Raw genomic sequence first — 14,425 nt, 5'->3', positions numbered from 1 at the left:
CCTCTAATGTGGGAGATCATGAGACCAGGCAAGGTCAGCCTGAGGACCAGAGTCCACTCGAGAGCATTGAGAAGCATGCCAGAGGTGGAGTGTGGTGGGGCCCATATGATCCACTGTTCTGGGCACACAGTATCTTGTTCTGATCTTGGCTACCAAGCTCCCTCAGCTCTATCTCAGGCCCACCTCTGTGGGCTGGCACCCCAACAGGCAACAGACACAGTGACAAGAATAAACCGTTGTGCCCAGCAAAGTCTCCGCCCAGGCCTCCAGCAGCACCTCTGAGTCCAGTCAATTCACTGCCCACCGCCAGGGCTGCAGCCTCTCCTCCTCAGCCAGAGGCAGGCACGCTTACTTGGCCTCCTGGGTCACAGACATAGAAGTCCAGAGCCTGCCTAGTTATTGCAAGTAGCTTTGTCCGCTGGTCTCATGGGATCTGAGAACGCCTCGTCTTCACCTTGGCTCCAACACTGGCTCACACAGAAGTGGTCTGGGGCCATAGGTCAGTATACTTGTCCCTGAACAATGGGAGCCAAGAGGCTGCCTCAGATCCCAGCTACCCCAAGAACCAGACTCTCTCAGAGGCTCTGCAGGGGACCAAAATGCTGCTGTGATTAGAGCAGCCTCCTGTGCCCATCTGCCCTGAACGACAATGTGGCCATGGGCTCAGCAACACTCACCTCTTCAGCCTCCTCCTCACGCTGGCGACTGGGTTTGGTGTAGTCCAGAGGCCCATCCCAGTCATCCTGGCGGGAGGCCTGGCTGGACTGGGGCGAGGTCATGGAGCTGCTGGTGGTGCTGGCACTGCCCTGGCGTGGGACCACATCAGGAGACTTAACTCTCGGGCTGCTACTGCAGCTGCTGCCACCAGGGGGAGGACCATCCCTCCGGCGATGCTTGTGCATGCTCAGGTCCAGGGTTCCATTTTCATCCACCTCGATGTCCGCGGGCTGCAGTGTCAGAGGGGACCATGTTGGTCCTCAGTGCATGCACCTCCCCAGTGCATACTCCATCACACCCAGGAGCTGACAGCAGCATTCCCTGGGCAGGAGCCAGTCAAGAAGAGGGTAGCCTGAGAAACAATTCCCCAAAAGTCACACAGAGGAGATGTTAGTACTCCCATTGGTCTTCAGCAATCAAACTGGAGAACTGAGCCACTGTGCATGTATACAAACCACAGACTCGATCAGGAGCATGGGGGACACATGGGCCTCAGGCTCAGTTAAAAACACGAGGATACAACATGCATAGCCCCAGACTTAGTCAGGGACTTGGGGGGTACACCATCCATGGTCCTCGGACTCAGTTGGGGCCATGAGAATCCAGCACTTGTGGACCCCAGACTCAGTCAGGGATGCGGAGACACAGCATGACCCTTAGACTCAGTAGGAGGGGTGAGGACTCAGGATATATGGTCCCCAGATGAAGTAGCAGATTCTGGGGATATGGTGTGGATAGAGTCCTCAAACTCAGGAGGGGACGTGGTATTTGCATGACCACCAGATAAAGCAATGGGCACATCGGGCCATGGTGAATGCATGGTCTTCCAACTCAGTCAGGGACAACTTAGGGGCATGACACCAGTGCATGACCACCTGACTGAGTGATAGATACATGAGACATGGTGAATGCATAGCTATCGGACTCAGTCAGGAGAGCAGTGTGGGCACAGTCACTTGTTCACCCTTATGAACAGCACACAGAGTAATCTCAGAAAGGCCCCAGCCAGAGTGGAAGAAGGGGAAGTCACCAGTCCAGCCCTGGCAGTGCCCAAGGATCTGTGTGAAAACAGTGTATGGGATTCTCTATAGTTCCACAGGCCCTCTGCTGCGCAGGCCCACGGCAGACCCACCTTACCAGGGAGGTCCTGCGGTTTTGTGCTGAGGTTCTCAGGCATCTCCCAGCAGCGAGTGGACAGGTTCAAGATGGCTGTGGCTGCCATGTGGGCAGCTTCTGCGTCATGTGAGTAGTCGAAGCCTGCAAAAGAGGATGGGGTGCTCTTCATATAGCTGCCAGAAGGTCTGTGCCTGGGAGAGGAGGCCTGTGTAAAAGCTATGGCTGCACAAGAGAACAGGCCAGATGGTTCACAGCAAGAGCTATGATAGCAGCAAGTGTAGACACTACAAGGCTGTGGGTAGGCAGGCCTTACACAGCCCACAGGTCACTGACAGCACCTCCTTGGTCCATTCTAGCTGAGTCCATTCTGAGGACATCAGCTCCAAAGGGACCCAGCAGATTTGGCATTTCAAACAGTCTGCATGTGAGTGCAGATTAAGGGACCAGAGAACTCCATGTCAGGCACCCTGCTCTAAGCATCACCCAAGGAGGAAAATTGTGAGGCAGCATCTCAAAGGGATAGACCATGTTCATGTTGACACTGATGTCCCCAGCAATGCTGTTGGTTGCCATTGATATGCCCAGATATGACAGAGTCTTCTGGCTGTGATCTACAGGAGAAGCTGCCTGTAGATTTAAACCACTTACCTTTAAGGAGCTCTGGTGGCTTAGTGGTAAGGCGACACACTGACAACTTAAAGGCACATGATTGGAATCTATCAGCTGCTCCACAGGAGAATGATAGGCAATCTCCTACCATAAGATTTACTGCCTCTGAAAACCCACTGACAGGTCAGTTATGACTCAAGGGTGCACAAACACAACAACCTTAAGGTTAGCAGTTGGGCATTGTGACATTGAGCCACCAAGTCTCCTTTGTACCCAGTCAAGTCATGGTTAGTGGCACCCAGTCAACTCTGATTCATAGCAACGCTAAACACAACAAATTGGAACCTTGTCTGATCCTGCATCATCCTCGCCATCTCCTCTCTGTTCAAACTCATTGTTGCAGTCGCTACGTCCAACCCTCTCTATTTCTCTAAGTATGATTACTTTTTCTAAAGACTGATCCCTCCTGATAATATGTTAGTATCTAAAACAGAATGACTATCCTTTCTTCTGAGAAGCACCCTGGTTGCACTGCTCCCAAGATAGATTTTTTTTTCCTTTTTGTGACCCAATAGTCTCCCCTAACCACCCAAAGGCATCAATTCTTTGGTCTTTTTTCATCGTCCAATTTTCAAGTGCATACAAAATATTGAAAATACTATGCCTGAAGTCAGGTGTTCCTTAGTCTTCAAACTTACATTCTTGTTCTTTAGCACTTTGACGAGGTCCTAAGTCAGGCTCTGGTGGCCTGATCTGCAGGAAGTTGTGCTGACCCAAAGGTCACACCTCTCTGACAGTTTGAATCCAACAGTAGCCTGCACAGGGGAAATCTCTTTCCACATGCAATCTACAGCTTCTGAAACTCAATGGATAATCAGCTATAATATGAATCACTTCTGACTCAGTGCCACGGTGCTCACAAGGAAGTAGAAGTTGGCAGACTCTGTTAGGAGATGCCTGTCTTGATCATGTGTACACTCAGGTGCCTTCCTGCTCCAGACAAACTCCAGGCCACAAACTAGTGACACAAGTGACAAAATAGAGAATTGTTCTGGAAGGGTTACAAGGATACTCCTTGTTGGTGCACTTAAGCAGATTTGCTGCTAATATCACAACTAGTGTGTTACCAGCAAGCTGCTATGCATCCTGTGAGATCTTTGAACCCTCAACTTGGGGCTGGAAGCAGACACCCCACTCGAAGCACAAGCTCTCTGTGGAGAGAAGTTAGGCTGGGATCAGTCAGGGGACCCACCAAGAAGCTCCCACGGAGTGTTCCCATCAACAACATGAATGTTATCTCTAGACAGACAGGCCACAAACACACAGGGTTTTGTTCCCTACAAACAGTAAGGAGACAAATAACACCGAAGTGGCACATGGAGGAACCTGCAGGTCTGTGGGACTTGGCTCCAGAGAGGCTAGTCTGACATCAGTGGCAACCCTGACCCAGGAGAGATCCCAAAGCTCTCAAGGACAGACTGGAAAAGACTTGGGAGATGTCTCCACCCCTCAGTTCCTCCAGAAGCAACCCCTCAGAAGCAATACAGAAAGAGAAATGAGGAAGATTCACCCCAACTTACATTTAAAGGCTTTGGGTGAGGTTTCGCTGGTCTGAATCTTTGGGGCAAGCATGCGTTTGCCAAAAACCTGAGCGTCAAAACTTGCGTAGTCGAAGGTCACCTTGGAAAATTTCTCCAGCTCTTTGGCCAGGCTGGCTCTATGTGTGGTGGGGGCCACGCTGGGCCGATAGCTCCCGTATGGGGGTACCTCAAGCTGCTTTACGAAGCACATGGGCCTGGAAGTAGAGACAGAAGCCACAGAAATGAGACAGGATGAGTTCCTTGGATGTTCTCAGGTCCTAGGAGGATAGGGAGCTGGGGAGACCCTCCACTAGTCAGAATCCCACCCCCAGGGACGCTCGGCCATCTTCAGATGCCCAGGGGAAAATGTGGTGGACCAGGTTCAAATAAGGGAGATAAAGGAGTAGTTGAGTACCCAACCATGCACCTCCTCCCCTGGGAGCACAGGAGGGGAACTAGGAGGCTGAAACTCCCTTCACCCATATCCACTGTCAACTCCTGTCAGGCCATGAAAGAGCCCAACAGGAACCTGGTCTCTAAGGTCACTCAGAACATGCCTCTAGACTCGTCAGCCTCTGAAGCCAGCAGCCTGAGCTGTGGACTCCTCCTGTGCCACCTTCTCTCCTGAAGTCTAGCTGGCAGACCTGGGCCTCCACCATCTCCATGAAACAAACTTGTCCTCTCTCCCCCCTTCCCATAGATCTACCTACCTACCTACCTCTCATTTTATTTTCTCTTTCCCTACCTATCTATCTACACACACACACACACACACATACACACACTTTATTGGTTTTGCTTCCCTATAGACGCTAGCTCAGTTCAGCACAGGTAGATCAATGACCTGAGTGTAGGGAGGGAAGTGAAGGATTCTGAGGATCTCCTCCAGCTGGTATCTTTAACCTCTGACTGTCAAGGAGACCCCTCTCCATGAGGGCTCCAGCCCCATTTCTCACTCCTGAGTTATCCATTGTAAGTGTTCCATACATGCAGGAGGATGTGGAGGGAAGAAGAGAGACCAGTGGGTCAAAGTGGAGAGCCCAAGGCCACCAGTATTCCGAGCACAGTCAACTGGAGCCTAAGGAGAGCTGCTTGTGCTGTGGCCACACCATTGAGGTTACGCAGGTCCTTGATAAAGGCCAAGGTCTCTGTCCTACATAACCCTCATATATAATTTCTGCCTGGGAATCATTCATTCACTTTATAGGTGAACAAACTGAAGTAAAGTCAAAGGAGTCTTGAGAGGCCATGACCCTCCATTGCTCCCACTATGACATCATCAATTTGTCCCTCACTTGCCAGGATTCACTCTAATGGACTGGTCCCCAGCTGGTCCCTCACTTGCTGCACCCCACTCTTGAGGCCCCAGTCCCAGCCTGTCACCTGCCTACCGGGCCCCACCCCATGCCCCCACCCTTGTTGTAACATCCCCAGCTTATCCCTCCCCAGAATGTCCCCCAGCACTCCCACTGCCCACTGGACACCCTCTCTTTGGCCTCCTCCTCCTCATCTCATCAGTTTCACTGAAATTTATAATAAAGTAGTGAAGTATCAGATACACACTGGACAGTAAGTGACACAAAGGAGTGAGAGAGGTGGAGACAAGTGTCCTAGGACAAGTGTCCAAGGACAAGGGTTCCAGAGCGGCCTGCTAGAAAGAGAGATGGCAAAAAGGGGATCAAGGTCACTGGTCCAGGCTTGGTCAGACACAAATGAAAGAAACAGGGGCAGGGGGACAGGGACAGAGCCACAAGGTGGGTGACAGGGGCAGGAACCTGGGGGGAGGAAGGAGGACACCAGAGAGGGATCATGGAGGAGGGTGGGTGTTGTGGTTGAATTGTGTCCCCAGATACATGCCAGCAAGAGTGGACCATCGTTCTCAGCAGCCTGGCCATAAAGCATGTGGTCATTCCCACATGTAAGCAATAGGCAGGGTTTGGCTCCCTTCAGCCTAGGACCGGCCTCTCATTCTCATTTGAGGAGCAGTTCTCCTCCCACAGAGAAACCAGGATGGACCACCCCAGGGAGGACGGGCAGTGGGTAGCCAGCAAAAAAGGCAGTGGAGAGCAGGACTCCGACTGGATGCTCTGATGGCTACAGGAACTTGGACATGTCCTATGCCTCTGGCCTTGGTTCCATTCTTGGACACAGTTAACATCCACAAATTATTCCTGGTTCAGCCTGGCCCCAGTGGCTGCCAGCTCAGCAGAGCGGGAATACTGAGGGACAGAAGGCTTCCATTTTGCAGCTGTATCTCTCACCTGAGGATGCGATCAGAGTTGGAGCTGCTCTTGGGAGGGTCTCCTGTCTGCGGCTGTTGCTTCTCATGAGATTTGGCTAACTTCTCAGCAGCCGCGATGGGGCATCCAGACAAACTGCAGGAAGGACAAGGACGACCACCTGAGCCCTCAGTACCAATGAGCGGATCAGGACACAGAACCTGGGGGCACAGGGGTGCTGCCATCTTGCAGTGCAACTCCTCCCACTGGGGACACACAGGGCCCCCAGCCAAGGATGTTTCTGAGCTTGGGTCTCAAAGCAATAGTTGCTCAGTCTCAGAAAATCCAGAGTCAAAGACACACAGCAAAAATGTACACAAGGCACCAAGGCTTCAGATAGGCTGCCCTCCAAACACATGCATGGACAGTCCTTCCTCTTCCTGCCCCTCCTCACTGGCTGTGGCCCCTTGAGCTCACTTCCCAGAAAAGTCCACCCCAAGCCCTCAGGGAGAAACTGCTTCTGTTAGGAAGAACCTTGTCTGGCATGCAGAAAATGAGGCCACCACAGACTCTCCCTCAAGTATCCCTTCAGTGTCATGCAGGGACAAAGGCTGGAGCTTGTCTGTGCAAATGAAGCATCTCATCACATCAGCGGCCACCATAATACTGAGCATGGCTGAGACTGGCCTCCCTGGACATGGAGACAGGCACCAGAGAGGGCACTCCATCCCTGAAACTCTAACTCAAACTGACACCCAAGGTCCCTGCCAGCACCATTCACACTGTCCCTAATCGGCAAGAGACAGTCTATGGGGTTTTCCAAGCATCCCAGCCACAAAATTTTGCCAGCCCTCAGCTTCTCCACAGTCCTCGAACACAAGACCCCTGCCATGCGCCACTACTGCCATGCTGCACCCCGCCCTCTGGATCCAGCCAAGTACCTTCTGTGAGTGTTGCGGTTGCTGTTCACATGGCCCTGTCCTGTGCAGCCGGGTGTGGGGCACTTCAGCACATTCTCGTGCATGGCCAGGACTGTGGGAGCAGAGAGGAGGGGAGCATGGACGCACAGGGGCCTGGTCAGACCCTTGCCACAGTGCTTCCAGCTCTGCCTCTGGGGACAAGTTCCATACATGCACAAAGCTGGCATATCTGTGTGTCCAGCCTCAAGACCTCATAGCAACATTAGGGCAGTATCCCCCTCATGCTCCTTCCAGAGGCCACCCAGCTGCTGCACAGGCTCTGTCCTTCTGCCTCCTCAACTGATGGCAGCCTGTTTTCTCCACCATCTATGCCAAAGAACAGTCCTGCTTCTGTGAGGTCTCCAGGAACTATGGCTAGGCTCCTCAGAGGACTCAGGATGGAGCTGAGCCATCGGACAAGCGGACGGAGATAATCTGGATAGCGCCGAGCCAAAGGCAGAACACAGAACTGGCCCCTCCCCAGGCGGGAACCACGACAGCTGTGCTCCAAGGCAGATACTCACTCTCCGGGGGGATCCTGTCTTTGTGGGGGCAGCCAGACAGGCTGCGATGGTGTGGGTACAAGCCAGTGACATGGCCCGTGCCATCACAGCCTGGAGTCGGGCACTTGATCTCTCGCTTCTCAGTTCTTGAAGAATCTAAAATGCATAAGAAGCCATGAGTGGACCGCCAGAGCCAGGCCAGAGTGGCCAGAGTGGCCAGAGTGGTGGTTCGTGGTTCCTGCCTTGGCTGTCAAGAGAAGGACATAGAACATGGGGGGCTTGAGGGTCTAGACGCTGGGCAATGAGAGGGCCCTCAAAAAGCTGTTCCACAGTCTGCATGGGAAAGAGAAGCTGGGACTCACCTAGCCATGAGCCCCTCCTTACTCATCCACCCCTGAGGTCAATGGCATCGGCTATCAACCTTTGAGAGTCTCCAGCTCAGGCCCACTCAAGCCAGGCCTCCACACTTGGAGGACAGCCTGGACACAAGCTACATCAGCTGCTGAGCTCACACGTCACCTTTTCCTGTGCTTCCCTGATCGGCTCCTCCTGGGGCTCCTAGCTCACCTGCCTGCGTCACCGTGTATCTCTGTCTCCCATCTCACAGACCAAATTTATTCCACTAGGCCCTCAAAGTCCAACCCTGGAAGAAAGACACCCCTTTTTGTGTTCCATAGTGCCTTCCCATAGCCTGTATCTGACCCTAGGGTTGTCACCTTGTATATGTGTCTCTAATCAGCACCATATCCCATTGACATGTGCCTTATCTGTGGAGTTCTTTGTGCCCCAAATGACACTCCAGAGCTGCCACCTGAAAAAGCCTGCCCCTCACCTGGCTCAGTCTGAACTGGCACTTCTCAACATCTTTAGGTCCACCTTAGCTGGAATCCTGTCCCTATCTGTGTGCCCTCAAATAACCATCCCTGAACTGGTCTTAGCTATGCAAAAGTTCCCAAAGCCTCTGTCCCTCCAGTCTCTGTCCACCTGCCACTCTGAGTGCCCCTTGTCTCCATCACGCACACATCCATGTCTCTCTCAGTAGCCCAGGTGTGTTCTGTCTCCCACCTCTGTCTCTTGTGCCCTTGTCCCTGGCTCCAGAGTGGGCTGTACCCTCATGAGGCCTTGGGTCATTTCATCTGCTCCTTCCTGACCTCAGCCCACATGCCAAGATGGGAAGGAGTATAGGGATTCCACAGTCCACTTCCACCCAAAGGCCAGGCTAGTGATGGGCAGCTGAGACCCGTGGGAGAGGAACAGTTTCCTGCAGGGATGGGAGGGGGTGGGTGTGGACTCTACCTTTGCTGTAGTAGCTCTTCCGCACAGCATCCAGGGGCTTCCCCACCTGTCCCTCGCCTGGGCCCTGCTCCGCTGGTCCCCGGGCCACTCGCACCTGTTCAGCTTTCAGAGCGATAGCTTGCTCCAGGAGGCCCAGGTTCCCTCGGGTCATCATGTCATACATCTCTGACTCGTCTGTGACAGCAGACTTTTGAGAGTGTGCGTCTTCATCCCTGTCATCCTCAGAACGCACCTCCACAACAACTGAGTACTCTGGCTCAGGCCGCAGGTGTTCAGGGGCCTTCTGGGTGGAGGCATTGGAGGCATCCTGGCAGATGACGTCAGGGATCCCCACCTCCTCCTCATCCTCCTCTTCCTCCTCCTCCTCCTCCTCATCTTCCTCTTCCTCCTCCTCATCTTCCTCCTCCTCCTCCTCCTCCTCTTCCTCCTCCTCCTCATTCCCTTCCTTGTCCCCAGGACCCAGGGCATCTTTACACTGGCTGGACTCCTCACTGACCACACTCTCCAGGGATGTGGGGCCCGACTCCCTCGGCTGCTCCCCTGTGGATTCCACGACTTCCTCTGCATCCTCAGGCTGGATGAAAATGTCTTTCTCACACTCGTCACTTGTGGCCCCTTCCCCAGCATCCTCCTGGACCAGATGCATGATGGCAGTACTTGGCTTGACCCCCAGGTCCTCTGCAGCCAGGGTCTCCTTGGCAATCTGGCCCAGGTTGAGAAGAGATGTGGCGATGATCTCCTGGTAGCTGCTGTAGCTGCTCTTAGAGGGGACAGTGGGGCTGCCCTCGGGGCTTGCTCTGAAGTGCAAGGTGGTCGGACTCTTTCCTGCAAGATCAGGACCATCGTTGTGGACAGTAGGGCCCTTGAGAACCTCCAGTCCCACTCCCCTTAGCATGACTCCAAAGACTGGGGGCCTGGAGCCCTCAATACTGAGGTCCTCTTGCCCATCACACTCAACCTCTACCTGGATTCACAATTTTCAAAGCTGAGAGCTGACTGGTGTTTTTCACTTAGGCCTTTCCCACTCCTCCTAGTGCTTTCTCATGTCAGTCTCACTGCCATCTTATAAAGTGGAGCCACCTCCCACCCATCCATCCCTGCCCAGGAAAATGCAAACCAAAGTCACAAAATTGTAGGATTTTTCTTAAGGGGCTACATTTAAGCACTGAATGTTTGTATATGTGTGTCAATGGCTCTAGATAAGGGCCTCAGGCCAGCCATCAAGGACATCCAGCTGGGGAAGGGGAAAGGGGGCTTGTCTATAGACACTTTCCATTCTCCAGTATTAGGGTATCCTCAAACCAGCACTGCCAAGAGCTGATGCGCCCAGCAGAGTCAGACTCCTCAGAAACTCACAGAAAGGAATGCATGCAAGATGCTTCTCTGCTTCTCTCCTTCCTCTCCCAACTCTTCCTGCTCCCACTTTCAGAAGACCTTACATTTCATGAAGCACTTAGCATCTGCTCTGTTAGCCCTTCAGCATCAAGCACACCCCTGACCTGCCTCACGCTCTTGTGGTCAAGAAGCACCAAGTTTCACACAGTCTCCAGTCCCAGAACTGGCCTAACTGGGCTACACCTCTGTGCAGACTGACAACACCACATAGGCATGCACAGACATACGGGTAGATGTCCACACACAGAGACATGTGTACACAAATACACAAAGATTCACAAAAGGTGAAACATAGAAACACAGAGATACATGCACAGATAGACAAGCAGAGAAACAGGCAGGCAGAGACACAGCTCTACACGTACACACACCCTGCGACCTACAGACAGTTGCAGATGCATACACAGATATGTAGAGAGACACATAAACTCACAGCTATGAACACAGAGCCACAAGCTGGCAGACAGACAGACAGACACACACACACACACATAGACATGCATAGACACACAAACATACGTACACACCCCATTACATGTAAATCAATACACAGACAAGCACACCCAGACACATACAGACACGCACATGGGCACATACAAAGATATATGTGCAGACACATGCACAGATATATGCGTATAGACACATTTAAGTATCTAAACAGATACACAGGCACATACATATACACAGAGATACATGGACACACATACATGGATACAGACACTTGGAACATCACACAGAGACACATACAAGTAGACACACAGGCACATATAGACATGCACACAGATACACACAGGCATGGGGTATACACCCTGGACAGCCCCTCTCCCAGAAAGGCTCCCATGTCTGGACAAGCAACCCTTGTTCTCAGGCTCTCAGTGGCCACACTCCCCCCTCACAGCGGCTGGCCGGCTGCACTGAGCGCCCTTTCTTCTGGGAGGGAATACAAAGCACCTTCAGCTGGCTCAGGGTGCGACGTCCCCTCCTGCCCGGACAGCTTAGCCTCGTCCCCCTCCAGAGTTCCTTCCGACTCGTCTGAGACAGAGGCATCCTTCACCTCGGTGTCCTCGCTGCTGTCACTGTCCACGCCATAGCCCTCATCCAGAGCCAGCTTCAAGGGCTGAGGCTTCCGCTTGACCACCAGGTGCTCAGCTTCGGCAGGCCCCAGCCTCCGTTTCTTGGCCAGGGGGCAGCTCTGAAGGCTGAGGAGTGAGAGCAGACTTGAGCCTCTTGCTGCACTTAAGCCTCAGGCCCACACTGTCAGCAGGCCCCACCTCTTCCTTGTTCCTCCATAACCCCCTAACCCTGCCCCATCTGAGTGCCACCCTCACACACCCCCTCACCATTGCAGTGCACTCTGGGTTGTGGAACCACTGCACCTGGAGAGCCTCTCCTACAACCCCAGGGCTCCCCACCTCCACTTCTAGACCCAAACCTGATCCTGCACTAATGGCACCCAAAGTCCAGTCAGGCCAGACCCCAGAAATGACAATAAAACTGCCACAGCTCACATATCCCAACCATGCACTTCAACTTTTACCTCCTAATATGCACCCCCAAGCATGCTTCCTAAGCAGGCACTCCAAAACATGTGGCCTGCTCCAGCAAGTACTCCAAAAATACGCAGCACAACATGGACCCCAAATATATGCCCCAACTTGTACCCCCAAACATGTGTCCCACCCCAACAAGTAGTCCAAGACACATATCCCAACATGCACTCCAAACACATGCCCAAACACACACTGAGGACCGAGGGGAAAAAACCACAAAAAACGTGCATTTGTCCAAACTTGCACCATTCCCCAATTTACAATTCAGCATGCACCCAAAACATATGCCTCCACATGTACCTTGAAACATGCACCCAAACATTGACCCCAAACACATTCCCCCAACATTTACTTCACAATATGTACCCTAAGCGTGCAACCAGGCACCCCCAAACATGTGTCCCCAACTTGCACTCCAAAACATGCTCCAAACATGTATTCCAAATGACTGTGAACCCCTCCCACTGTGCTTTGTCCACAACTAGCAAGGTACATCCCAGCCTGACCCTGTGACCACAAGGAGAGTAGGGGTCTCAAATCCCCAGGGGCCCCAGAACACTGCTCACACCCACCAAGCCTCATCCCAGGATCTCACCTCCGATGCCTGGAGTACTTTCCTCGAACATGTCCCGAGCCTGTGCAACCTGGGGTAGGGCAGCTGCAAGAGGAAAAAGGGAAGTCACTTGAGTGTGGCTGCTGTGGGGAGAGCAAAGAAGAGCACCCCAACCCTCAGCTTGATTGCAGAGCTACCGTCTGCATGTACAAAACAAATAACATATTCACCAGTTGGTGAGCAGATGCTCACCAAGGTTTCACATGTTTAACTACAGATCTGTGTCCAGCATGTCACCAGATCTTCTTTCCCGGGACTGGTCTTCCCATCACCTGGAACCATTATGAACAAGAGGTACATGCAGAGGTGTCTGAGGCACCCGGTGGCAGACCTTCACAGAATACTCACAGTTCCTCCTTGTTGATAACATTTCAACCCAAACAGCCTTTCACCTGGAAGAACACCTGGCAGACATGCATGGCTGGCCAAGGCTCCAAGGACCACTGAACTCAGTGCACTGGTAGGTGATTGGGAGTGAGAGAGAGTCTGGGAGCATCCCCATCCTTCATACCACCCATTCCCAATATAATCAGGTCAGATAGGAGTCAAGTGCTCTGGTACAGGACTTGATCATGTTGTAGAATGGGGCCAGAGTCACTCTTGAGCTGTAAGCAGGACAGCTGCAAGAGCCTGTGGGACAGGGGTCCAGCTAGCAGGAACTTCAAGGGGTGTGTCATTAACTACAAACAGACTAATGAGCAAGCCCTGGCTACAGGATCCCCATTGCGGGCTACTAGACTTCAAGTGGGAAGGAGACACTAGTCCAGCCTCTTGTGATATGACTGGCATCATGAGCCTAGCGTCTGCTGGATCTATCCTAAAACACATTCCAGAGAATTCACCACTCTTGGAGCACCAAACAGAGGGAGGATATGAAGCCAGCACCTCTCCCCTTCATCCGCATAGTGCAACCACAAGTGACGGCCCTGCCAGCCACACTCATTGACCTCTCAGCCATAACCAGCCCCATCTGTGCAAAAGCTCAACCACAGCCACTGGGAGGGGGGAAGAGAGGGCTCTTATGGTAGTCAAGAGACATCCTTGGAGTGGGGGCACCATGGCGGTCCTAATGCTGCACCCACTGTGCTAAGAAGACAGGAGTTTGAGCTCTATTTACCTGGAACAGAAGAGGGAGAGGACCTAGAAATAGAAAAAAGTGAACTGCAGGTCTAGTTGCCTCCATAAACTACTATATCCATTCCCACAAGACTGAAAATCAGGAATGGTGCCCCACTACCAGCTACTGAGAATTTGGGTCAAGGATCCAACTGATGAATCTTGATCAAAAGAGGATGATCACAGGATAGGACCTCAAACTCATTCAGAAACTAGATTTACTGGGTTCATTGAGACTGGATGGCCCTCAAAACTAGTGCCCCAGAAATCATGTCTAATCCTGAACCAAAATTCTCCTGCAAAGCTATTAAACTAAACAATTGTTTAGCCCAATTATAGTTGCTTGGAGCAATAAAGAATTCCCAACATAGGTAAAAACTGAAGACAACTCTTCTGGAGCACAGCTGTGTGCTCTGGAGCAGAGAATCTGGTCTACTGGTGAAGCAGCAATATGGCAGGGAGAGTAAATTAGGATGCTGGATGCAGGAACAATGATCTTCTAAATTACAACCTAACTTGGGAGTGACTGGAGAGAATTATGCTGAGTGAACTAACTCAGTCCCACAAGGACAAATACGGTATAAAACCATTTTTGCAGAATGAGTATGAGGATCCAAGGGGGGAAGGTGGAAGCAGAGGGGTGAGTACAGGCGGGGATGGGGGGAAGGGGTGATGTTAATCATAGGGTTTCACAATTCAACTGGTCGGGAGGTGGAGGAAATGGGAAGGATCTTATGTGAAAAACAATGTCT

General features: G+C 52.3%; 1 protein-coding gene across 2 annotated transcripts in view; it reads right to left on the bottom strand.

Moving 5' to 3' along the window:
• MYT1 (myelin transcription factor 1) overlaps positions 1 to 14,425 on the bottom strand; it is a 47,508-nt gene that overhangs the window by 13,728 nt on the left and 19,355 nt on the right. For both annotated transcript variants that reach the window (XM_006896911.1, XM_006896912.1), the window contains exons 4-12: positions 12,540 to 12,602; positions 11,346 to 11,593; positions 9,000 to 9,824; positions 7,725 to 7,859; positions 7,183 to 7,273; positions 6,284 to 6,397; positions 4,023 to 4,237; positions 1,850 to 1,974; positions 678 to 947 (exon numbers count right to left, since the gene is read on the bottom strand). In XM_006896911.1, the coding sequence (XP_006896973.1) occupies positions 678 to 947; positions 1,850 to 1,974; positions 4,023 to 4,237; positions 6,284 to 6,397; positions 7,183 to 7,273; positions 7,725 to 7,859; positions 9,000 to 9,824; positions 11,346 to 11,593; positions 12,540 to 12,602 (2,086 nt within the window). The remainder of the gene's footprint in view (positions 1 to 677; positions 948 to 1,849; positions 1,975 to 4,022; positions 4,238 to 6,283; positions 6,398 to 7,182; positions 7,274 to 7,724; positions 7,860 to 8,999; positions 9,825 to 11,345; positions 11,594 to 12,539; positions 12,603 to 14,425) is intronic.

This window comes from Elephantulus edwardii, unplaced genomic scaffold (genome assembly GCF_000299155.1).
Source record: "Elephantulus edwardii isolate Elephantulus edwardi_28Jun2011 unplaced genomic scaffold, EleEdw1.0 scaffold00193, whole genome shotgun sequence".
Lineage (NCBI taxonomy): Eukaryota > Metazoa > Chordata > Mammalia > Macroscelidea > Macroscelididae > Elephantulus > Elephantulus edwardii.
Note: the sequence above shows the minus strand (reverse complement) of the source record. Positions and strands in the feature narration are given on the sequence as shown.